Source organism: Cherax quadricarinatus, chromosome 8 (genome assembly GCF_038502225.1).
Source record: "Cherax quadricarinatus isolate ZL_2023a chromosome 8, ASM3850222v1, whole genome shotgun sequence".
NCBI classification, from domain to species: Eukaryota; Metazoa; Arthropoda; class Malacostraca; order Decapoda; family Parastacidae; genus Cherax; species Cherax quadricarinatus.
In genome coordinates this window covers 16098012-16124095 of record NC_091299.1, presented here as the reverse complement: position 1 = coordinate 16124095, position 26084 = coordinate 16098012, and the positions used below count along the sequence as shown (strand labels likewise).

The window sequence follows — 26084 nt, the reverse complement described above, 5'->3', positions numbered from 1 at the left end:
CTATCCGAGCTCCAGTGATGGCCAAATTGCAAGTACTGCTGCAACAACATGCAAGGAACCTATAGTGACTTGAAAACTGACGGTGACGACAACGAAATGGACTAAATATGACAAAAGAGGGACCGGCATTCAAGTACCAGACCTGCTGCCAGACGTGAACCACACATGAGACGTTTTCCACTACTTTGAAATAAGATAAGATAAGATTTCGTTCGGATTTTTAACCCCGGAGGGTTAGCCACCCAGGATAACCCAAGAAAGTCAGTGCGTCATCGAGGACTGTCTAACTTATTTCCATTGGGGTACCCACACCAGTCGACTAACACCCAGGTACCTATTTGCTGCTAGGTGAACAGGACAACAGGTGTAAGGAAACGTGTCGAAATGTTTCCACCCGCCGGGAATCGAACCCGGGCCCTCCGTGTGTGAAGCGGGAGCTTTAGCCACCAGGCCACCGTGCCACACTGACCTCCATATCAACTGCACCAGTGTTCAACGGGAAGACAACATGGCAGAAAACCTGATCAACAAAACTCCAAGGAAATGACAGGTCTGTTGGACTTTTTTTTCGATCAGTGCCAAACGAGGAAAAAAATTCAGCATTTAAACATGGCTGACCGGCATCCAAACACCAGCTACTGCCAGATGTACAACTACAAAGTGAAATTCTCATCTTTACTGACGTTCATCTGTACTGACAGTAGCATCATATCTGTACCACCATCATATCACCTGTACCAGTGTTAACGAGAGGGAAACACAGGAGACATCATCAAATCAACAATACAAAACTCCAAGGTTATAGGTCGGTTATCCCTCAGTGCCAGTCCTGGGAAAGAAGTGAATAGTTAAACAGTCAAGGTTAATGTTTTAGTAGCTGACCTATATTCAGCTGACCAGTGTACAGTGAGAGAAAAGCAGAAAACGCCAAATATATCTATAAACTCAAGGAAAGTCAGGTTGTAGGTGGCGTTTACTGCCCTCAGTGTTTTAAAAATGGCTGAGTCAGCAGACCAGGTCAGGCAGTCAACAACACGACACAACCCCCGATAAATGGAATTGAGGGGGATTTGGAAGGATAAAACCATTGATTAAATCTTTCTGGTCTACCAGAATGGAAAGGAGTTAGAAGTTAATAGGTGAAACCAGACAGTGAAGTGAGGCGGGAAGGGGAGTGTGTAATAAGGGGTTAACTGAAAGGGGTTTGTGAAGTTAAGGGAAACGTGAGCAGTGAAAAGGGGTTTGAAGAAGAAAATTTACTAGTAATTCAGTGGTGATTGCTAAAACAGATACTAATGTACTAGGTAGCTGGAAAAGAGAAATAATATTATTGTATATGAGTAAAAGAGCGAAGAGTGAAAATGGCAGGCATTAGGGGGGGTACAGGCTGCCATAATTATATTTATCTTTCTCCTTCAATTCCATGAAGAAAGAAATCAGTCATGGGGGCTGGAAAAGGTGAATGGAGTAATAGCGCCCTGGACAGTAAAAGCCCAACAGTTGCCATCCTACCAGAAAAGTATATGTCACTATCGCCGCAAGGTATGGCACCACCGCATACCCAAACAAAAACAGTGGCACACAGCTCTTATTGTAGCGCTCTAAAGTGGTAATATCCAAATCAATCCAGGACCTCAAACTACTGTGCAGAGGCAAAACAGACAGATAAATGACGGTAATAATGAAGGTCTAGTAGCTAGGAATGATACCCTTAACTCCATATGTAATGCATACATAGGTCAATGTGACACAATACAGCCATTATTATCTCAAACACTACCAAACAGGTGCATACACTGTACTAAAGTACGCATGAAAAACAGAAAAGGCACCTTATGTAAAATGTGTAAGGGGTGGGTGCATGATGGATGTATGTACAATTATAGTAACGGTGCCAGAATTCACCTTGTGTTTAACAAATGCACTTTGGCACAGTTACCCTTTAGCAATGACATTGATTTTCCTAATTTTAATACATATGACCCATTGCCATATACTGATGATTATAATTGTTTTATGAAAACAGGCCTTCACTTTATTCATGTCAACGAAAGATCACTTCTTCCTTAATTGGCAGAGATTAGGATTCTAGCTAACAAAATTAGGGCGGCAGTTATAACCATCTCTGAATCTTGGTTGGATAATACGGTGACTGACGACGAGGTCAAAATAGAAGGTTACAATATAAAACGCTTAGATAGGAACAGAAAGGGTGGTGGAGTATGTGCCTGCATTAGAAATGACTTAGCTTACAACCCAAGACCTGATTTAAATAACAATAAACTGGAGATTCTATGGTTTGAAGTGCTGCTTCCCAAGACCAAACCCATCTTAGTAGGAACTAGTTACCGCCCTCCAACCCAGGACCAGTTCTTAGGAGACTTTTCCAGAGTCTTGTCCGGAGTTGAAAACAATTGTGAGACAATAATACTGGGCGACTTCAATATCTGTTTTCAGCAGCAAAATAACGGGCTATGCAAAAGGTATAAGCAAATTCTAGGTTTAAATAGTTACACTCAACTAATTAATACACCAACCCGGATCACACAGTTCTCAGCCACCCTAACTGTCCACATACTTATTAACCGCGCTGAGAACATTAGTCAGTCAGGCATCATTACCACAGGTCTTAGTGATCATTTCATCATTTACTGCACCAGGACAATCACTAGGGATAGGATAGGCCTACACAGGACAATAAAAATGAGGTCAACTAGAAACTACAGTAAAGAAACACTGGTAAATAGGCTACACAATTGTGACTGGACAGTGATAACAAGTTGCACGGACGTAAACGATGCCTGGGAAAAATTCAAAACAATGTTCACCGTTATCCTTGATAATATTGCACCAGTTAAAGAGGTTAGGATTAAACGAAGAACTGAACCCTGGATGACTACTGAGATATTAGATAATATGAAATTCAGAGACCAGCTGCTAAAAAGATTTAAAGCAAACAGACAGGATATTGCAGCACTAAATGAATTCCAATGGGTGAAGAACAGAGTGCAGAGACTTATAAAAGGAGCAAAGGCAAAGCACTATTGCTCAAAAATTGAAGAGTATAAGCATAACCCCAGAAAGCTCTGGCAACAACTAAAACAGTTGGGGTATAGCCATAAGCCAGTAGATAGGTCTAACATAGTACTCACTATTGATAACGAGGTATGCCACGATACATCTAAGGTGGCAAATTGTTTTAATTCCTACTACACATCTGTTGCATCAATATTAGTAAGTAAACTACCAGCTGCATCAAATACCTTTAACACAGACTCTGATAAGTTTCAAACATACTATACCAATAAAGGGGTAACCCCAAACAGTTGTCAACTAGTAAGTGTATCTCATGACTTTATTCAAAAAGAACTAAGCAGGTTAAACCCAACTAAGAGCACAGGCCCGGATAACATCCCGTCTAAGTTCCTAAAAGATGGTGCTTCTGAACTGTCAATTCTTATTGCTCACATAATAAATCTGTCAATCACCACTAATACCGTACCGGAGGGGTTCAAGGAGGCCAGAGTTACTCCTATCTTCAAGAAAAATAGTAGGTCTGATGTAAGCAACTATAGGCCTGTTAGTATACTCAGTATAATATCCAAAATTCTAGAGAGGGCGGTGTACTCTCAAGTAGTTAAGTACCTTAATGACAACAACATTCTCCATAGCTATCAATCGGGCTTTAGAAGATCTTGCTCAACCGATACCTCCCTAATTAATCTGATGGAGACTAAAGAATGGGACATGGAGAGGAGTAGCTCAATATTTATCGAAATATTCCCGATAATCTTTCGTCATATTATGGCCTATTTTATTCAGCCTAGAGTATATAACATGTTTGTATGTTATTTAGAGTGTTTATTATATCATATTAGATCAATTCTGATAGACAAATAAGCCGTAAAGTTGATATATAAGCTGATATAAGCGTAATAATGGGTGATTCCTGGCTGGCACCTGGAGCGGTGGAACACTGCCGAGCGTTCCCATCTGGTTCCCGGCAGTCACTAAGTCTCGGGATAAGTCCCGCCTACTATTTTATGATGCCAAATAGTCAGTTATTATATTAGAAAGAATAATGCAAGAAAAGGCGATAAAAAACAAGAAAATAACTCCAAAAAATATATAGGCCGTGAGCAGACTCGGTACCAACATCGCCGTCACCATACCTGATATAAATGACTATAATTTCTTGTAGAAACGTCGTAGAACATTCATTCTGGTACCATTGTGTTGCCAAAGAGTTGAGCTTTTTTTCAGTATATATAACTCAATATCCATATTTTTTCGATTTTTCGGTGAGCGCGCGCGGCAAATTGCCCTACAGCCCCCTTAAGTCCTACCTTAGCAACAGGAGACAAATAGTCAAAATCAACAAAACGGAATCAGAGCCCCTGCCGATAGCATGTGGAGTTCCACAAAGTAGTATTCTGGGTCCCTTATTATTCTTATGTTATGTCAATGACATGCCTATCAGTGTCAAGTGCAAACTCCTACTGTATGCAGATGACAGTGCTCTGTTAGTGTCAGGTAAAGACCCACGAGATATAGCTAATGTTTTAACACTGGAACTGGAGTCCTGCAGCAAATGGTTAGTAGACAACAAACTATCATTACACCTCGTGAAAACTGAAGCCATTCTCTTTGGCACATAAACTGAGAAGGGTAAATAATTTTAATATCCAGTGTAATGGGGAGCCCATCACTTTTGGTTTCATCAGTAAAATATCTGGGAATCCCCTTTGACCCATGCATGTCAGGAGAATTGATAGGGAACAGTGTAGTAAAGAAAGCGAATGCCAGACTGAAGTTCCCGTATAGACAAGCACAGTGTCAACCTACTGAGGCTCGCAGAACCCTATGTCTAGCCCTTATACAATGCCATATGGATTACGCTTGCTCTTCATGGTACTCTGCATTGACAAAAAAAAACTGAAAGGTAGACTGCAAATCACCTAGAACAAAATCGTAAGATTCATTCTGGGGCTGGGACCAAGAGAGCATGTAGGCCAAGATGAATTACAGCAGTTGGATATGCTGAATGTTGAAGACAGAGTAAAACAACTGAAGCTAAATCATGTTTATAAAATTGCTCACAAACAGTGCCCAGAATATCTTGCTGTCAATTTTGTCAAGGTTGGGAACCAAAACAATCATAGTACTAGGGGGAGAGAGCACAACTTTATAGTACCCACAGTCATTGGCCAGGCTTCAAACACTCTTTATTGCACAGCAATAAAGAAATGGAACAGACTGCCCGCACATGTCAAAGCCAGTCATGGCATGAACCAGTTCAAGAAGAGTGCCAAAAGGTGTCTGATGAATGTAGCTATAGAAAGGGAGGGGAATGATTTTCTATTTTTTAGCTAACATACGTGTAAATTTTACCTTATTCCTAGTAATGACCCTCGTATTGTAGATAGTCTTAATGACCCTCGTGTAGTTTACCTGGAGTTTACCTGGAGAGAGTTTCGGGGGTCAACGCCCCCGCGGCCCGGTCTGTGACCAGGCCTCCTGGTGGATCAGCGCCTGATCAACCAGGCTGTTGCTGCTGGCTGCACGCAAACCAACGTACGAGCCACAGCCCGGCTGATCAGGAACTGTCTTTAGGTGCTTGTCCAGTGCCAGCTTGAAGACTGCCAGGGGTCTGTTGGTAATCCCCCTTATGTGTGCTGGGAGGCAGTTGAACAGTCTCGGGCCCCTGACACTTATTGTATGGTCTCTTAACGTGCTAGTGACACCCCTGCTTTTCATTGGGGGGATGGTGCATCGTCTGCCAAGTCTTTTGCTTTCGTAGTGAGTGATTTTCGTGTGCAAGTTTGGTACTAGTCCCTCTAGGATTTTCCAGGTGTATATAATCATGTATCTCTCCCTCCTGCGTTCCAGGGAATACAGGTTTAGAAACCTCAAGCGCTCCCAGTAATTGAGGTGTTTTATCTCCGTTATGCGCGCCGTGAAAGTTCTCTGTACATTTTCTAGGTCGGCAATTTCACCTGCCTTGAAAGGTGCTGTTAGAGTGCAGCAATATTCCAGCCTAGATAGAACAAGTGACCTGAAGAGTGTCATCATGGGCTTGGCCTCCCTAGTTTTGAAGGTTCTCATTATCCATCCTGTCATTTTTCTAGCAGATGCGATTGATACAAAGTTATGGTCCTTGAAGGTGAGATCCTCCGACATAATCACTCCTAGGTCTTTGACGTTGGTGTTTCGCTCTATTTTGTGGCCAGAATTTGTTTTGTACTCTGATGAAGATTTAATTTCCTCATGTTTACCATATCTGAGTAATTGAAATTTCTCATCGTTGAACTTCATATTGTTTTCTGCAGCCCACTGAAAGATTTGGTTGATGTCCGCCTGGAGCCTTGCAGTGTCTGCAATGGAAGACACTGTCATGCAGATTCGGGTGTCATCTGCAAAGGAAGACACGGTGCTGTGGCTGACATCCTTGTCTATGTCGGATATGAGGATGAGGAACAAGATGGGAGCTAGTACTGTGCCTTGTGGGACAGAGCTTTTCACCGTAGCTGCCTCGGACTTTACTCTGTTGACGACTACTCTCTGTGTTCTGTTAGTGAGGAAATTATAGATCCATCGACCGACTTTTCCTGTTATTCCTTTAGCGCGCATTTTGTGCGCTATTACGCCATGGTCACACTTGTCGAAGGCTTTTGCAAAGTCTGTATATATTACATCTGCATTCTTTTTGTCTTCTAGTGCATTTAGGACCTTGTCGTAGTGATCCAGTAGTTGAGACAGACAGGAGCGACCTGTTCTAAACCCATGTTGCCCTGGGTTGTGTAACTGATGGGTTTCTAGATGGGTGGTGATCTTGCTTCTTAGGACCCTTTCAAAGATTTTTATGATATGGGATGTTAGTGCTATTGGTCTGTAGTTCTTTGCTGTTGCTTTACTGCCCCCTTTGTGGAGTGGGGCTATGTCTGTTGTTTTTAGTAACTGAGGGACGACCCCCGTGTCCATGCTCCCTCTCCATAGGATGGAAAAGGCTCGTGATAGGGGCTTCTTGCAGTTCTTGATGAACACAGAGTTCCATGAGTCTGGCCCTGGGGCAGAGTGCATGGGCATGTCATTTATCGCCTGTTCGAAGTCATTTGGCGTCAGGATAACATCGGATAGGCTTGTGTTAGTCAAATTTTGTGGCTCTCTCATAAAAAATTCATTTTGGTCTTCGACTCTCAGTCTGGTTAGCGGCTTGCTAAAAACTGAGTCATATTGGGACTTGAGTAGCTCACTCATTTCCTTGCTGTCATCTGTGTAGGACCCATCTTGTTTAAGTAGGGGCCCAATACTGGACGTTGTTCTCGATTTTGATTTGGCATAGGAGAAGAAATACTTTGGGTTTCTTTCGATTTCATTTATGGCTTTTAGTTCTTCCCGCGATTCCTGACTCCTAAAGGATTCTTTTAGCTTAAGTTCGATGCTTGCTATTTCTCTGACCAGTGTCTCCCTGCGCATTTCAGATATATTGACCTCTTTTAGCCGCTCTGTTATTCTTTTCCGTCGCCTGTAAAGGGAGCGCCTGTCTCTTTCTATTTTACATCTACTCCTCCTTTTTCTTAGAGGAATAAGCCTTGTGCATACATCGAGTGCCACCGAGTTAATCTGTTCTAGGCATAAGTTTGGGTCTGTGTTGCTTAGTATATCTTCCCAGCTTATATCGGTTAGGACTTGGTTTACTTGGTCCCACTTTATGTTTTTGTTATTGAAGTTGAATTTGGTGAATGCTCCCTCATGACTAGTCTCATTTTGTCGGTCTGGGGCTCCATGCATACATGTCTGAACCTCAATTATGTTGTGATCTGAGTATATTGTTTTTGATATGGTGACATTTCTTATCAGATCATCATTGTTAGTGAAGATGAGGTCTAGTGTATTCTCCAGTCTTGTAGGCTCTATTATTTGCTGGTTTAAATTGAATTTTGTGCAGAGATTTAAAAGCTCGTGTGAGTGTGAGTTTTCATCAGAGCTGCCTCCTGGTGTTTTTTCTGCAACAATATTATTTGCTATATTCCTCCATTTTAGGTGCCTTAAGTTGAAATCCCCCAGGAGCAAGATGTTGGGTGCAGGAGCTGGAAGATTTTCCAGACAGTGGTCAATTTTTAACAGCTGTTCCTGGAATTGCTGGGATGTTGCATCCGGAGGCTTGTAGACTACCACAATGACTAGGTTTTGGTTCTCGACCTTTACTGCTAAAACTTCCACTACGTCATTTGAGGCATTAAGCAGTTCTGTGCAAACAAGTGACTCTGCAATGTACAGGCCAACCCCCCCCTTTTGCCTGTTCACTCTGTCACATCTGTATAGGTTGTAACCTGGGATCCATACTTCGTTGTCCAAGTGATCCTTTATGTGGGTCTCAGTGAAAGCCGCGAACATTGCCTTTGCCTCTGCAAGCAGTCCACGGATGAAAGGTATTTTGTTGTTTGTAGCTGGCTTTAGACCCTGTATATTTGCAAAGAAGAATGTTATCGGACTGGTGGTATTGTTGGTACTGGGGGGGGATTTTTTTTTCGGCATTAGTATCTGTATCTGTTGGTTTGGAGTGGAGGCCATCGACTGTGGTTCCACTCCAGGAATGACTGGATTTGGTGTACGATTTCTGCCATTTCCTGCCAGTTTTTTTTCCTTCCTGGCACTAAAAAACCTCTCCCTCTTGAGTGGCTGTGGCTACCCAGGTTTTCCCCTGGCCTGGATGTTTTGTATCTTTTTGTCCCCTTTAGATGGTATGCCTGGCAATTTAAGTTATAGCACAGTCTTTCCTGTACTGAAGAGGTACACATTTCAGGGTGAAAAAGCTTACAGGAAGGGAGTTTGCATTTTCCTGTTTTCATATGGGCATGGCATTTTCTAGGGTGGTCATAGTTGCATGTCCCATCTGTTTTTCCAGATTTCCCATGCCAGCAGATACCAAGTGCATAGTATGTGCACAGTCTTGGTTTCCGCTTGCCTTGGGTTTCTGTGACTGTATTCCCTGTTGGTGCATGTTTCCCTGTCTTACTTCTATCCTCCCTAGCACCAACAATGGAGCTCCCACCAGTTGTTTTTGGTAATTTTTCCTCACTATTGCTATTGGAGTCCTCTTGTTTGCTATTTCCTGCGGTATTTCTAGTTTGCAATATTGGTTTTATCTTATCTTTGACTACACTTGTTTCCCTACTATGGCTCCTGTCCCCTATGAGGTCATTTATATGTATTCCTTCCTGCGTATAATTCCCGACTCCCTGGACAATATCTCCAGCTTCACCATTTCTGTCTCCCAGGACAGTATCTCCAGCTTCACCATTTCTGTCTCCCAGGACAGCACCTCCAGCTTCACCATTACTGTCTCCCAGGACAGTATCTCCAGCTTCACCATTTCTGTCTCCCAGGACAGCACCTCCAGCTTCACCATTTCTGTCTCCCAGGACAGTATCTCCAGCTTCACCATTTCTGTCTCCCAGGACAGCACCTCCAGCTTCACCATTACTGTCTCCCAGGACAGCACCTCCAGCTTCACCATTACTGTCTCCCAGGACAGCACCTCCAGCTTCACCATTACTGTCTCCCAGGACAGCACCTCCAGCTTCACCATTACTGTCTCCCAGGACAGCACTATCAGCCCCACATTTACTGACTACCAGGACATCACCTCCAGCCTTACAGTTTATGACTACATGGCCAGTATCAAGGGCAGTACCATTCAGCCCAGACATTTTATGTTCCCATCTGTTGTAGAAAGCTTCCAGGTTTTCTATGAAAGCAGCTTTGATGTTGTCCTCTTTTAATACCCTTGTGATTTTAGTCCACAGTTTTTCCTCATTTGAGCATACCCAAAAACACTTCTCTGTTTTAATACTGCTTGTAGCTAGTTCTGGGATATCTGCACAAGGGGCGTGACACCAATTTCCACAAAAATGACAATTTATCCATGTGGAAGCCCGTTTGTTTGACTGACCACAGACTACACAGGGCTTCATAATGATTTGAATGGTTGATTTACTGCAATTCTACTAGCAACCTCTTGAAAATTCTATTAATAACCTTAAATGAAGCTCTAGCTATTTGTATTTCTGTTTCTAACTCTTTTTGTATATTGGACAGCTTACCGTCACGTTCCTGATTTTTAATGTTTGTGTTTATAGGGCGCCTACAACCCCATCCGTTTACAGTCTGCTTTATTGTCCAACGAAACTGTTTGAAACCAGTCCCGGGTTCGGACCAGTCAAGGGTTCGGACCAGGCAAGGGTTCGGGCCAGACGATCTGCTCTGATCAGTGGGTCACTTATTTTAAAACATACTGGTCGGTGATTTGAGCTAACACATGAAGGATCTACTGGAAATTATCTACCCGAGTAATATGTGATTTGACTGATACAAAAGTATAACTTGCGTGTTGAAGAGCCGGTGATATCTGGCAGCTCCTACAATGACGAACGGTCACCTCCTTGTTTATCAATCGCTGTATCTGGCTTTTCTCTTTTTTTTTTTTTTCTTTTTTCCGTCTCCACCACAATAAATGCTATATTATCACTATAGTTGACTGGTGCAAATTTTGGAGGAAGGACGCTTTTTCTGTAGTAATAATTGCTTCTCGTTGTGTATATTTCGACTGCTGGTAACTACAGGTTATATGAAATTCACAGTAACGTCTCGTATTTCAAGAAAAAGAAACTAATGAAAGTCACTCCACTCCACTAAGTACCATTATAATACTGGTTAGTTGCTACTACAACACTGTATTCTGCTAATCACTGGTATCACTAGATTATATGCGAGTACACTGGCAAGCCAGGAAGATTATTAAAAAACAGCTGACCTGTGGTAAGTTCTGGCGACTTCTGGCACCTGCCTCTATAGGCTTATCACTTCATTTACAAATTCACCTGTTTTCAAATGACACTTTAGCCTTTATCATCAATATACTAGGGAGCCACTGTAGTATACACTATACACTATGTATACTCAATGTTATCAGGGAGACTTTCTTTCCTCTGACATGAAAAGTTCAATTATTATTTTTTTTTCCACACGGGACAGGCCTATGATTCCCCTCTGGCAGTAAACTCTGCTAGTGCACACTAATTCTCCTTTTTTGACTCAGTATATAATGTTTTCCGCCCAAGATTTGTTCCAGGCGCTAGAGGGATGTATCGTATAGGATTGATGACACAAATTAAAGTTCTAGCACGTAAGAGCGACCGTGAAAACACGAAAAACCCGGAGCACAACGAGGCACGCTGACACGCTGACAAGTGGCAGATACAAATAGTAGATAGTGTTAATGACTCTCGTGTAGTAGATAGTCTTTTTAGTATGATGTTATCGTCATTATAGAATAATAAGAAAATATTATAACCTTTATATTATAATAATAAGGTAAAAGGACCCCAATGGAAATAAGTCACTCTGTCTGGCTTTTTTGGGTTATTCCAGGTTCTCTACACAAGTGCTGCTATGTATGATAATCTATGTAACTGCATTTGTGTATACCTGAATAAACTTACTTACTTACTAACACATCTAGGCTTCAACAGACATAGTAATGGAATACATCAAGGCTTCAACAGCTATAATAATGGAACACATCTAGGCTTCAACAGACATAATAATGTAAGAGTTGTTTTGTTGTCCTACAGGGTGCGACTGTATAGCCAGTGTAGACTAGGTAACGTTCGTCAGGAAACAGAACAAGTGTTTCCTGACGCAGGTATGATAACCCGCCGTTGGAGCTTTTGGTCATCTGACCGAGGCCTTCCCGCTGGCTTACTGGTCCACTCCTTTAAAAATTATGGTCATATTTATAACTAGTATATTCAGTGTAGCTACAGTATTTGTCACTTTCATCCCTCTCAACCTTCCGTGTATTGTCTAACAATAGGTGTAACCCTACTGCTTGACGTGTCTCCAAGCAACTCACAAAGATAGTGCCAGTCATACTATGTCTGCTTTCAGCTTCTGGCTTGAGACCTGGTGTCATTAATGTTTGGAAAGTCAGTGATAAACTAAAAGCATTTTGTACTGTCTTGGATGAACTGAAGTCTGCGACGTGTTCACTGAAGCTCCCTTACAGTGGTTTTTTTTCGGCGTTGACGTCAGTGTTTCTTATCCTTTGTATATTGCATAATAATATATAAAATTAAGAAAAGGCGTGGGAGGAAGTGATTCACCGCCACCTGGTAGTGGAAAACAACGGGAGCAAAACAAACAGCTAGACGACAAGACAGAAGCCGTTGTTAACACTAAGAAGAACTGTATTAAAGTTAGACCCTCTAGAGAAGAGAGTAAAAGTAAACAGTGACTAGCGGAAGTTTAATCTATACTCACATTCTGTTCGATCAGCCAGTCCAATATTTTTAGGTATTCAGAAGAGCAGTGTCTAAGATAGTACGATATGCCCTTTACTGCCAGATGTAAAGAATCATCTTTTATTTCTTTATAGTCTGTTAATTATAATTATAGGTTAATATACGTTAAAGTAATAAACTTTTCCTAAAAATAAATATAAAATTTCCGTAATGTGGTAAATCGCCCAGAAATAAACGAACGGCAAACCGGAAGAGGAATGCACGATCAAGTTTGAGAATAGTTTGCTAAAAAATTGCGCACTCAAAGAATATTTTGCATTGGTACACTGCAACATCTATGATGTTTTACTGTCAGCGTCACCTGGTGTGTCCTGCTCTCTGTAGAGTTTACTTCTTTTAAATAATATCCAGTCACTAACACGCTTATAGTCCATAGATTTTAAACCTAATAAGTACAATATAACATTTTCATTCTTAATATATTTCTAATATATTGTAGACCTGTACCCCTCAAGGGAGGTTCCTTGACGCTGGTGAGGGGCTCTTGATCTAGGGAACTGGATCTGTGCTCCAGTTCCCTGTATTAAGCCTGAATACCTTCCACGTATCCCCCCACAAGTACTGTATAATCCTACGGGTTTACCGCTTCCCCATGATTATAATATACCGCTACTTGTGTTGTGTAATTATATATATATATATATATATATATATATATATATATATATATATATATATATATATATATATATATATATATATATATATATATAGTATATATATATATATCAACACTGCACTAGCCAAGGGATCGAACCCATGCTGTTTTGGCCCGCCTCATGGTGAGATAAAATGCATGACGATTTAGACCACTAGATAACACAATCCTTAACAATGGAGCATACAGCCAAGCTAGATGTTGTACCCACCATCGAAGGACATACGATGGTGTGACTAGTGCAGTGTTGTTATTGATCAATACTACTTGTTCCGTGGGTACAGTAATATACTGCCTGTTGAGCTAGTACACAAACAGGGAGTAGAATGAAATTAGCTCAGAGGCGTCCACACCACCGTATGTCCTTCGATGTCGGGTACAACATCTAGCTTGGCTGGATGCACCATTGTTAAGGAATGTGTTGTCTAGTGGTCTAAATCGTCATGCATTTTCTCTCACCACGAGGCGGGCCAAAACAGCATGGGTTCGAGTCCTTAGCTAGTGCAGTGTTGATATATATATATATATATATATATATATATATATATATATATATATATATATATATTTGGGTCCACCTCTGGTGTAAATTGTGGGACCCATAGCCTCGGAGAAGTGGATAAAAAGGCTTCAAGGAAGAATATTTGGATTTCTTCCTGAAGCCGTTTGAATATTCCACTTTCCCTACCACCCCATCTTTTCACATTTTTTTTTTTTTACCAGTAGGAATATTTTATTACATAATATGGTACAAAAGATTTAAGAGATACATTGTTGATATACAGGTGGCATATACGGTACATGTTGTTACGTGTGTATCACCGATTATAAGGCGAAAATCTCATCCAGCTCCTCAGAGCTGGGGCGTGTGCCCAAAATACAGCAGGCATTACCCCTTTGAACAGCCGCACTGAGCCGCTGGAACAGAAAACTAGCTGCCCTGGGATCCCTAGTTACCCTGATGAGTCTTTTTCCCAGCTCCTTAAGGAATTTAGATGCATTCTTTCCCCATGAGCCAAGGGTCTCTAAGCCTATGGGAACAAACATATAATGATGGGCAAGTTCTCCATATTTTATAGACTTTTGGGACTTCCTGAAGCTGGCAGCTGCCCCTGCTTCCTCCCTGGTGTATTGGAGATAGGTATCAGCCAAGGTAGATGCACGTGTATAGTCCCACACCACCTGCTTCCCATCTGTCCAGGCTTGAAGGGTGATACCATCTGGACGCTTCTGGCTGCCATCAGATCTGCATAGCTGGGGTGGCTCCCTTACTGCTGGGCATCCGGCTGTTGTGAGGCTCCTCTTGATAATGTTATTAACCTCCTCATGTCTTGCAATCTTTCCCTCGAATTTACAGCACACTAGACCGTGGTACCCGAATCGGTCTGCTGCTTCACTGCCACAAATACACCTGTGTTCGGCGAGAATGGGGGCGGCAAGTCGAAGGGCAACACCGATGCGGATGGTCTGTGGGTCGAGGCGTGTGCCAAGGCTGGAGTTGGGAACAGTCAACAGAAAACCCCCTGCATGAGGTGCTCTCACTGCCAGGAGGTGGGCTCTATCCTTCCCTGACACACTCTGAAGCATTGTTAAGGCTATATTTTCCACTATTGGACCATCCCAGTGCGATTGTTTGTAGTTGTTGGGGGGAGCAGGTCTGGTTTCAGAGCCCATTAGATTATCCCAGATCATGGCTCCGTCAATGAACTTTTGGTCCTGGACTCCAATCTTGTTCCTAAGATGTTCAGGGAGAATCGCTGCTACAAGCCCTCTGGATGCAATACATAAGGACAGAAAAGCAGGTAGCGCAATCTGTGATGACTTGCGGACACCAGTGCCTCCTAGTCTGACTGGAAGTGTAGCTTGGTTCCACTGCCCATCTTCTAGAGTAAGGTTAACTACTTTCGTAAAAATCTGCCTCAGGATACTGTCATATTCGTGCAGTATAGGGTTATCATATGAAGGTGCACATCTTAGGAAATATGTCAACCTGGGCAGACTCAAGCACTTTGTGAGATGGTACAAGGCATCGTGAGTGTCCAGATTGCCTATTCGTTGTTCCATTCTCCTTAACTCTTCCAATTTCTTCCTGAGAATTGTGTCAATGGCATTGCTTCCCAGAGGTGCTCCTAGCAAGACACTGTTTGTGGGGGCAATGACTGCTGCTCCTGGTAGTTTTGATCTCACTGCATTTATCACTTGTTGATTGACTGAGACGATTTCACATTTGGATGGATTCAGGATGAGACCCATTTCCTGTCCCCGTGTCATTACCTGTGTAAGATCATGTAGGAGGGACTCCTTTGTACCTGCTAGTGTGCCATCATCTAGGAACTAAATGTTTAGCTCGCTGGTCAGTCTGACTGTGATTTCCCTAACTGCTATACAGAAGAGAAATGGTGCAAGAGGATCTCCTTGTTGGACACCCTCCGATGATGTGATTTCATGCTCTCCAAAGAGAAGCATTGATTCCTTGCTATACCCAGCTGCAACAAAAGGGAAAAGACCAGGGAAATGTTCTTGTACTGCAGCTAATACCACGTCTCTTTTCAGGAGATTGAATGCATTCTTGAAATCTAATTTTACCACTGCATTGTCCTCAGGCAGGTTGTTGATATACGCCCTTGTTGCATGAACCGCTGCTTCACTTCCTTGAGAGACCCCAAAACCAAGCTGGTTTGGTTGAAGCATCATGGCTGCCTGTGCACGAATACTTCGGACAGCAGCTTTGGATACGAGGCGGCGTAACGTGTTGCCTACTGCAATTGGACGAATTCCTCCATTCTTTTTTTTAAGTGCACAAAGTGTTGCACCAAAAAAGAAATGTCTAATTTCATCAGGAATCAGACCGGCCAAGGAATTGTTGACGAACCTTGTGATCTCTGAAAGCAGTGTCTCTACAATTTCCCCTATAACTGGATTAACCATTTCTTTTAAATGCTGTGGCCTTATTCCAGTGTAACCCCCAGCAGAGCCAGATGGGAATGACATTATTGCTTTGTAAATGTCTGAGTCTTCCACAATCAATGGTTCCACAGTGGGGACAGAGGTGTTGGAACTGTTGGTGCCCCTGGTTTCCCTGGCAGGGTGCTTTCCTCTAAGTGCTTCTAAGTGCTTCCTCATGTGTGTGTGTGTATGTGTGTGTGTGTGTGTGTGTGTGTGTGTGTGTGTGTGTGTGTGTGTGTGTGTGTGTGTGTGTGTGTACTCACATATATGTGTTTGCAGGGGTCGAGTCATAGCTCATAGCCCTGCCTCTCCACTGGTCGATACTAATTCACTCTCTCCCTGCTCATGATATTTGTCATACCTTTTCTTGATGAAAGTTAAGACACTTGTGCAACATCTGGTTATCTTTATTGTAGACGTTTCGCCATCCAGTGGCTTTATCAATACAGATTCTTGGACATAATTAGAAAACAGAAGAACTATATACAAAAGATGAGGTAATCAGTCCCTCAGCCTGCAACATCATGGAATTTTGGTTTAGAGGACATCTACAAGACCTTCTTCACGGCTTCTACAACTAACCCATCAATTTGGGTAGGACCTACTTCCACTGGGGAATCCCGCCTACCAGTGACTATGTCCTCGTCTGCTACACGTCCCTATTCACTGACGCCTATGTAAGCGCCAGTCTCCTGGCCTGTGCTTCAGAATCTCTACAACCACAGTGCTCTAAACACCACCTCCAAGGCTGAGGGACTGATTACCGCATCTTTTCTATATAGTTCTTCTGTTTTCTAATTATGTCCAAGAATCTGTATTGATAAAGCCACTGGATGGCGAAACGTCTACAATAAAGATAACCAGATGTTGCACAAGTGTCTTAACTTTCATCTTGTCGGTATTGTATACCTGTCTTGCATACCTCTTCTTAAAGCTATTTATGGAACTTGCTTCCGCTACTTCACTCTCCAGATTATTCCAGTTCCTGACAACTCTAAGACTAAAGAAATACTTCCTAACATCCCTATGACTCATCTGGGTTTTCAGCTTCCAACTGTGTCTCCTTGTTTCTATATCCAATCTCTGAAACATTCGATCCTTGTCCACCTTGTCAATGCCTCTTAGTATTTTATACGTTGTTATCATGTCTCCTCTATCCCTCCTATCCTCTAGTGTCTTCAGGTTGAGTTCCTCATAAGACATACCCCTCAGTTTCTGAACTAATCGTGTTGCAATTTTTTTCACTTTCTCCAATTTCGTGACGTGTTTGACTAAGTGATAAGATAAGATAAGATTTCGTTCGGATTTTTAACCCCGGAGGGTTAGCCACCCAGGATAACCCAAGAAAGTCAGTGCGTCATCGAGGACTGTCTAACTTATTTCCATTGGGGTCCTTAATCTTGTCCCCCAGGATGCGACCCACACCAGTCGACTAACACCCAGGTACCTATTTGCTGCTAGGTGAACAGGACAACAGGTGTAAAGAAACGTGTCGAAATGTTTCCACCCACCGGGAATCGAACCCGGGCCCTCCGTGTGTGAAGCGGGAGCTTTAGCCACCAGGCCACCGGGCCTGGTGGCGCTGCTTACTCCAGTATAGACCTTATGTACACGGTGTACGCGCGCGCGCGCGCGCGCGCGCGCGCGTGTGTGTGTGTGTGTGTGTGTGTGTGTGGTTGTGTGTGTGTGCGTGTGCGTGTACTCACCTAATTGTCGTTGCAGGGATCGAGTCATAGCTCCTGGCCCGAAATACTAATAGCTAGAAATAATTTTCAACTTTTGACTAGGGATGCGACAAAGAATTAAGTGTTTAACTAAGGTGGTGTAGTATATTGAGAGTCAAGCGGAAATACAATTGTAGGAAGTGTTAAACCCGTTTGTTATTTATTCATTTCTGATCAAATAACATCAAATGATGTTAACTTTTAAAGGGGTCGATCGATAAACCAGCAGAAGGCCTTGCACAGATGATCAAAAGCCCGAGTGGCTGGTTTATTATGATTAAGATCCTCATCAGGAGGTATTTGTCCTGTTTCCTGACAAATATTGCCTAATCTAATTTATTCATTCAGCTCCAGGAAGTACTTGGAGTCAAGAAGAAAATGTCACAAGATAACTTGTGCCTCTTACCATCTCCTTCTTGATTTTCTTGTCGAAGTGTTCTGTGTCCGGCAGTGTTGCGACCCCCCCGACGGTCATGGTGGTGGTCAAACTGTCCTTCTTGCCCTTGATGGAGGCGGTGTCCTCGTCCACCGCCACCATCATCGCTCCCCCCGGCATCTCCACCATCTCTGTACACACACACATAACCATAAACAAGATTGAAATAATTATTTTTATTATCAGAATTTGATACACTAAATTTTGTGTCCCCTCTTCCCTGATGTATATGAAATTTTAAAAGATTAGAGCAAAAACTGGGCTTATTTAACAAACTCATGACACAGAATGGTTTTCTTGCCACACTTCATTACGCATTGGTCAAAGGCACGAATGAACCCAGGCGGAGACAATAAATTAGATGTGACAAGCACTAGATATTTTGGCCTCACTTTAAGACCTCAGAAATTTGCTAAGTATGTTTCAGTACGAGGCCGACATACACAATAATCATTATACGTACTGTATAGTTGTCTTTGGGTCTGTGTTCATTCTTGCCACAACAACAAATGTTGCAATATTCATTACATTTAATTTGGCTCTGTAACTTATACTAGTTAACACTTCATGAAATACAATATACTGCAATTATTACATATAAGGGACTCCTTGTGTGAAACATTTGCTCCAATGAATTCCCATGTTCATCATAGTCCAAGTACTTACCACATCTGGAAGACCTATTAGTCCGGTTAGTAAAGACGGAGAGAACAGAGAGACCTCGAGGTCGACTTGAATGATTTGCAAGTGTAGGGATGACGGAATGTGACCTCGCTCGTCCACTCACCACGCTGGTGGACCCATTACTTGTGTTCGACACCTGAGAGGCTAAGGAATGGTGCCTTTCCATTTCCTTTACCTGTACCTATAGAAAAATTATTAGTTATATAAACCTGTTGAAAGAAAGAGGTGATTTAATGTTATAAATTATGTACTTCTAAACTCCTGAAGGATGTTTTCGAGGATCAGCGTCCCCGGTCGCAGAATAGCCCGGCTGATCAGGAAATAACTTGAGAAACTTATCACGTTCCCTCTGAAGACACCAAGAAGTAATTTCTTTTAAGTACGATGGAAGGCTGTTGAATTCTTATGTTATCTCCAAATTTACTCATCGCACCTCTGCTTTTAAATGGGGATATTTTGTGCCATCTGCCGAGCCTCTTGCTTTCGTATAGTGAGTTCTAATCCCTGATCTGGGTCCAGTCCCTCTAAGATTTTCCCCCTTCCTCATATCAAACATGATTACTTACCATTCCCCAGGCTTTATATGACCCTTACGGGCTTAAAGCTTCCCCCTTTGCTATAATAATAATAATAATAATAATAATAATAATAATAATAATAATAATAATAATAATAATAATAATAATAATAATAATAACACTGGTCTATGGTATCTTTTTCGGTATATATATGGAAAATAGTGATTCATTGTGTTTTTTATTCATCTCTATCACATCAGGTTGTCAAGTTATACGGAAACGTTAGTTTTTTCTTTTAGTATAAGGTAAGTAAATGAGAAAGTGGTATATTACCAATAAAAATGCTTACTTTATATTGACTTAAATGTTATATCTAATTATTTTTCTTTTTTTCAGATTATTAACATGTCTGGAGGTGCATAAATTCACCAGACATATTTTGCTATGTCTGCGGGCAATTTACCACTTCAGATTCCTGCAGCAACATTACTTCTTTATTGAAGTGTTGCTACTTTGCTTGTTTTGGCTGCAAACTTGGAGAGCAGGACAAACCATCTGCACCTCGCAAAGCTTGCAAGAGTTGCATCAGTAAGCTCCAAATGTAGTCAGTTGGAAAACTTAAATGTATGCCCTTTGGAGCACCAATGGTATGGCGGGAGCAGATGAACCACCATGATGACTGCTACTTTTGTATGACTAAAGTAGCTGGATTCAACAAGAAGACTAAAGATCGCATAATATACCCGAATATTCCTTCAGCAATAAGGCGTGTTCCACACTCTGCAGATATTACTGTACCTGTGCCACTTGAGACATGGCAAATTTCTTCAGAGTCTGATAGCAGTGATTCTAAGGAGAGAGAAGTAGACTATGAACCACCAACAAATGACGATCCCAAACCCTTCAACCAAGTTGAGCTCAATGACTTGGTGAGAGACCTTAACCTTCCAAAAGAAAATGCAGTTACTAGGCTCTAGACTGCAGGAACACAGGCTTCTAGCTCCTGGAACAACATTCGCTTGGTACCGTCATCGTGAACCGGATTTCACCCAGTTCTTTTCTGTTCAAATATTTCTGGCCTTATTGAACACATGGGATGTCATACAAAGCAGATGAATGGAGACTCTTCATTGATTCTTCTAAAAGAAGTTTAATGGCTGTACTTCTCTACAATGGCAGCACAGCTGCATCTGTGCCATTTGGCCATAGTGTCTAAATGTCAGAAACTTACGCAGATATGAAGACATTAATATCTGCACTCAAGTATCAGAATCACAATTTTTTCATTTGTGGTGATTTAAAAGATATTGTTCTCCTACTAGGTCTTCAAAGCGGATACACCAAGTATCCTTGTTTTCTGTGTCTTTGGGATAGTAGGGCAGACAGCCAGCACTGTGAACAAAAAGACTGACCACCAAGAACCAGCTTCTTACCTGGAAATCACAACGTGAAAACTGTACCACTAGTTGACCCCAAGAAAATTCTGCTGCCACCACTCCATATTAAATTAGGGGTTATGAAAAATTTTGTGAAGGCCTTGAACAAGAATGGAACTGCTTTTAAGTACCTGGAGTCAAAGTTTCCTCGTATAAGTGAAGGCAAACTAAAGGCAGGAATCTTTGTTGGCCCTCAGATTCGAGAATTGATGAAGGACAAACATTATGATGTAGCAGCTGTTGAGGTGAATGCCTGGTTTTCATTCAAGCAGATTGTCCACAATTTCCCGGGAAACAGGTGCTCCTCCGAATATTAAACAATGATCCAAGACCTGATTTCAAGTTTCCAACAACTTGGGTCTAGAATAAGTGTGAAGACGTACTTTTTGCACTCACATCTTGACTATTTTCCCAACAACTGTGGGAACTACAGTGAGGAACAGAGAGAGCGGTTCCATCAGGATATTTTCACCATGGAAACTCGATACCAGGGCAAATGGCGAATTACTGCTGGTCATTGTAACGTAATAGTCTCGATGCACAGCACAAGTGAAAATCAAAGTGGTCCTCCTTCCTTTGATTCAATATGTAGGCTAGCCATTAGGAGTACATTTTTTAATAAAATTATTTGATTTGATTCATGTTGATTTGGAATTCATATGTTGTTAAAACTAACAGTTCAGTTTAATATGTTTATTATTCACACCATACTTATCGTGTGGGTGGTAGTCAAAAGATTACAGAGGTACATAATGGGTCCAGGGACTTGACCCCAACGTTATGATAGCTGTGCAAGAATGGTATACAATACCGACAAGATGAAATTAAGACACATGTGCAACATCTGGGTATCTTTATTGTAGACGTTTCGCCATCCAGTGGCTTTATCAATACAAATTCTAGGACACATCGTGAAGGTTATGTACATGGACATGTACATAACCTTCACGATGTGTCCTAGAATTTGTATTGATAAAGCCACTGGATGGCGAAACGTCTACAATAAAGATACCCAGATGTTGCACATGTGTCTTAATTTCGTTATGATAGCTGAACTAGTTACAAAGGTAATGAACTCCAGGTAGATCTGGTCACAATCATGGCAAGTGCTTCTCTATGTTTACTTGTCTAATTTTAATAAATTAACAATTTATTAAAAATTCTCATTTTTTATTATAATTAATTTGTATTTTATTTAAAATCCTTACGTGATAGAGGAAAATGGTTTAGATATTTACAGTCAGCAGCCCAAGAAGGTGTAAGATCGCATCCATGAATAAAAATAACAATTAAAAAATCCCAAATACAGACCAGTGTAATGGGTGTGATTGATTTTTTATGTGTACTAAAATAGTTTGTGATTTTAGTTTATATTTTAGTTATTAATGTATTAGCGAGAACGCTGTCATCTGACAGGTGAGAACGATCTTCAAATCTCAGCTTACTTTTTTTCCTCTCCGAGAAAAATATTTGATAGTCGATGAGCTGACTTTGGTGAGCTAATAAATTTGAAGTGGAGACTTGAATCTTAGGTTTGCCTGGAGAGAGTTCTGGGGGTCATCAGGAAGAGGAAAGTACCAAGTTTGTAATTCTCTACAGATACTAAGATAAACAACAACACTCCCACCAACATTATCTTGTCACCTGAGATAGTCTAGAAACTTCCTAAAACCAGAGATGGATACAACTGCACTTAACTTAGGTGAGATCTATGTCTTCGTCTCCCGTGTGCACCTATGTATGTCGACTCCTCAAGACGGGTGGGTGCCTTGAGGTTAGTGAGGGTTCTTGATTCAAGGAACCAGAGCTACCCCTCTGCTTAGATCAAATCTAATGCCCTCTCATTCCTCAGGCGCTGTATAACCATCACGGAATTAGTGCTTCCTCGTGGATATGCTTATATCGTCCGTCACGAGGAAAGTCAGCTCGACCACTTTGACGAAAAACTGTCAATACGGTAATGAGGATCGAGGTCACCTCATGACTACCCTAAACATGGACCGAGGTCACCTCATGACTACCCTAAACATGGACCGAGGTCACCTCATGACTACCCTAAACATGGACCGAGGTCACCTCATGACTACCCTAAACATGGACCGAGGTCACCTCATGACTACCCTAAACATGGACCGAGGTCACCTCATGACTACCCTAGACATTTGATCGCTCATTCTGGGATAGAGTGCTAGCCTCTATATTATTTATTTATTTATTTATTTATTTATTTATGTCTTTGCAAATAGTACATTAAGATTATGTATTTACAATAGTGGGTTGCAATACAAAGAGAGCCTCTGTTAAGCCTAGACATTATGGGCCAACTTAACATTATTGGCTTATTGACTACTTAACAGTAAGAATTATATCATAGTTGTACAGTAGAATATTAATTATATCATAGTTGTACAGTAGGTTATTAATTATAAGTGAATCTAATTTATATAAGACAAAAGATAAATTCATCTATTCAAAAATGCTGTTTGTGAAAACAATGATTCAATTATATTCCTGTCAACAATGGATAAAAGGTTCAAAAGTAATTGTTGAAATTATGATATGGGAGTACATATTGAGTATGTGAGTACTGAGTATTTAGCATTTAGTCTAGGGTGATTAGGTGGCTTTTGAGAAGAGTCTTAAATTGATTTTCAGACTGGGATACTTTAGTATCTTCTGGTAATGAATTCCATATTTTGGGGCCCCTTATGTGAGAGTTTTTACACAGTGTGGTATGGACACGAGGTATATCAAAAAGAGATGTGTGTCTTGTGTTGTGGTCATGTGTTCTGTTAAGGTTGGTGAGGAGAAGTTTGAATGGGAGGTTTATATTTGCGTGTATTGTTCTGTGTATGTAGTAGGCACATGAATAAGTATGGATGTTCTTAATGGTGAGCAGATTTAGTCTTTTGACAATTGGTGGAGTATGCTGGCGGGAGTGGGAATTTGTTATCATTCTGACTGTTGCCTCTTGCTGGGTTATTAGAGGTCTTAGGTGACTGAATGTTGTTGATCCCCATGCATAAATTCCATATGTGAGATAAGGGTATATGAGTGAATGGCACAGTGCCAGGAGAGCTCATTGTGGAACTTAGTATCGTATCTTAGATAGTATGCCTACAGTCTTAGAGGTTTTCTTGGTGATTTGTTGTATACGTGTTTGGAACTTAAGGCTACTGTCAAGGTGGATACCTAGGAATTTTCCCTCTTGTGACTGGTGATTTGTTTAGCGTTATGTTAAGTGGATCATTTGCAGCTTTGTTTCCAAACTGAATGAAATAGGTTTTATCATTATTCAGGGTAAGCTTATTGGTCATCATCCAGGCAGATATTTTCTGCAATTCAGCATTGACAGTGTTGGCGAGTATGACTGTGTTTGGGTGGGAGAAGACGTATGTAGTGTCATCTGCAAATAATAAGGGTTTGAGCTGTCATATAAACTGAACACTTCACTGGGCTACCTTCTTTATGTGTTTATGTCCTTTATCATCAATTAGCGTCGTTGAACAAGAGGTTTGGTTAATTTGGTTTTCTCATGATTCATTAGTTCACCATGGTTAGTAATACATGCACCTCTAGATGGGAAAGAGCATATTAGAATTATTTTAAAGGAAAATGAATGATTTTCTTTAAATATCTTCTATTAAGGAAAATTTTGTGGTATAATGTACTTTACTGAGGTTAATGTACTCTACTGGCGTTAATGTACTCTACTGGCGTTAATTTACTCTACTGACGTTAATGTACTCTACTGGCGTTAATGTACTCTACTGACGTTAATGTACTCTACTGGCGTTAATGTACTCTACTGGCGTTAATGTACTCTACTGACGTTAATGTACTCTACTGGCGTTAATGTACTCTACTGACGTTAATGTACTCTACTGGCGTTAATGTACTCTACTGACGTTAATGTACTCTACTGGCGTTAATGTACTCTATTGACGTTAATGTACTCTACTGACGTTAATGTACTCTACTGACGTTAATGTACTCTACTGACGTTAATGTACTCTACTGACGTTAATGTACTCTACTGGCGTTAATGTACTCTACTGACGTTAATGTACTCTACTGGCGTTAATGTACTCTACTGGCGTTAATGTACTCTACTGACGTTAATGTACTCTACTGACGTTAATGTACTCTACTGGCGTTAATGTACTCTACTGACGTTAATGTACTCTACTGACGTTAATGTACTCTACTGACGTTAATGTACTCTACTGACGTTAATGTACTCTACTGGCGTTAATGTACTCTACTGACGTTAATGTACTCTACTGGCGTTAATGTACTCTACTGACGTAAATGTACTCTACTGGCGTTAATGTACTATACTGACGTTAATGTACTCTACTGACGTTAATGTACTCTACTGACGTTAATGTACTCTACTGACGTTAATGTACTCTACTGACGTTAATGTACTCTACTGGCGTTAATGTACTCTACTGACGTTAATGTACTCTACTGGCGTTAATGTAATCTACTGGCGTTAATGTACTCTACTGACGTTAATGTACTCTACTGACGTTAATGTACTCTACTGGCGTTAATGTACTCTACTGACGTTAATGTACTCTACTGACGTTAATGTACTCTACTGACGTTAATGTACTCTACTGACGTTAATGTACTCTACTGGCGTTAATGTACTCTACTGACGTTAATGTACTCTACTGACGTTAATGTACTCTACTGGCGTTAATGTACTCTACTGGCGTTAATGTACTCTACTGGCGTTAATGTACTCTACTGGCGTTAATGTACTCTACTGGCGTTAATGTACTCTACTGACGTTAATGTACTCTACTGGCGTTAATGTACTCTACTGACGTTAATGTACTCTACTGGCATTAATGTACTCTACTGGCGTTAATGTACTCTACTGGCGTTAATGTACTCTACTGGCGTTAATGTACTCTACTGACGTTAATGGGGACTGCATACAAGGTGTGGAAGGGATGGGGGGTGCTAGTGGGGGCTAGGTACAGGGTGTGTACGTAGGATGCAGCTGGGAGTTTTGTATGGAATATGAAGGGGATGTACTAACAGGGGTTAGGCATAGTGTGTGGGAGGGAAGGGGGTTGGATCCTGGTGGGGTATAGTGTATGGAAGGGAAGGGGGTTGGATGCTGGTGGGGTATTGTGTGAGGAAGGGAAGGGGGTTGGGTGCTGGTTGGTTATAGTGTGTGGAAGGGAAGGGGGTTGGGTGCTGGTGGGTTATAGTGTGTGGGAGGGAAGGGGGCTGGGTGCTGGTGGGGTATAGTGTGTGGGAGGGAAGGGGGTTGGGTGCTGGTGGGGTATAGTGTGTG

At 41.5% G+C, this 26084-nt stretch overlaps 1 protein-coding gene across 1 annotated transcript in view; it reads right to left on the bottom strand.

The window, feature by feature from the left end:
• LOC128685386 (sodium-dependent noradrenaline transporter) overlaps positions 1-26084 on the bottom strand; it is a 136072-nt gene that overhangs the window by 89998 nt on the left and 19990 nt on the right. The window contains exons 2-3 of the mRNA XM_053771901.2: positions 18796-18994; positions 18100-18260 (exon numbers count right to left, since the gene is read on the bottom strand). Coding sequence (XP_053627876.2) covers positions 18100-18260; positions 18796-18994 — 360 coding nt within the window. The remainder of the gene's footprint in view (positions 1-18099; positions 18261-18795; positions 18995-26084) is intronic.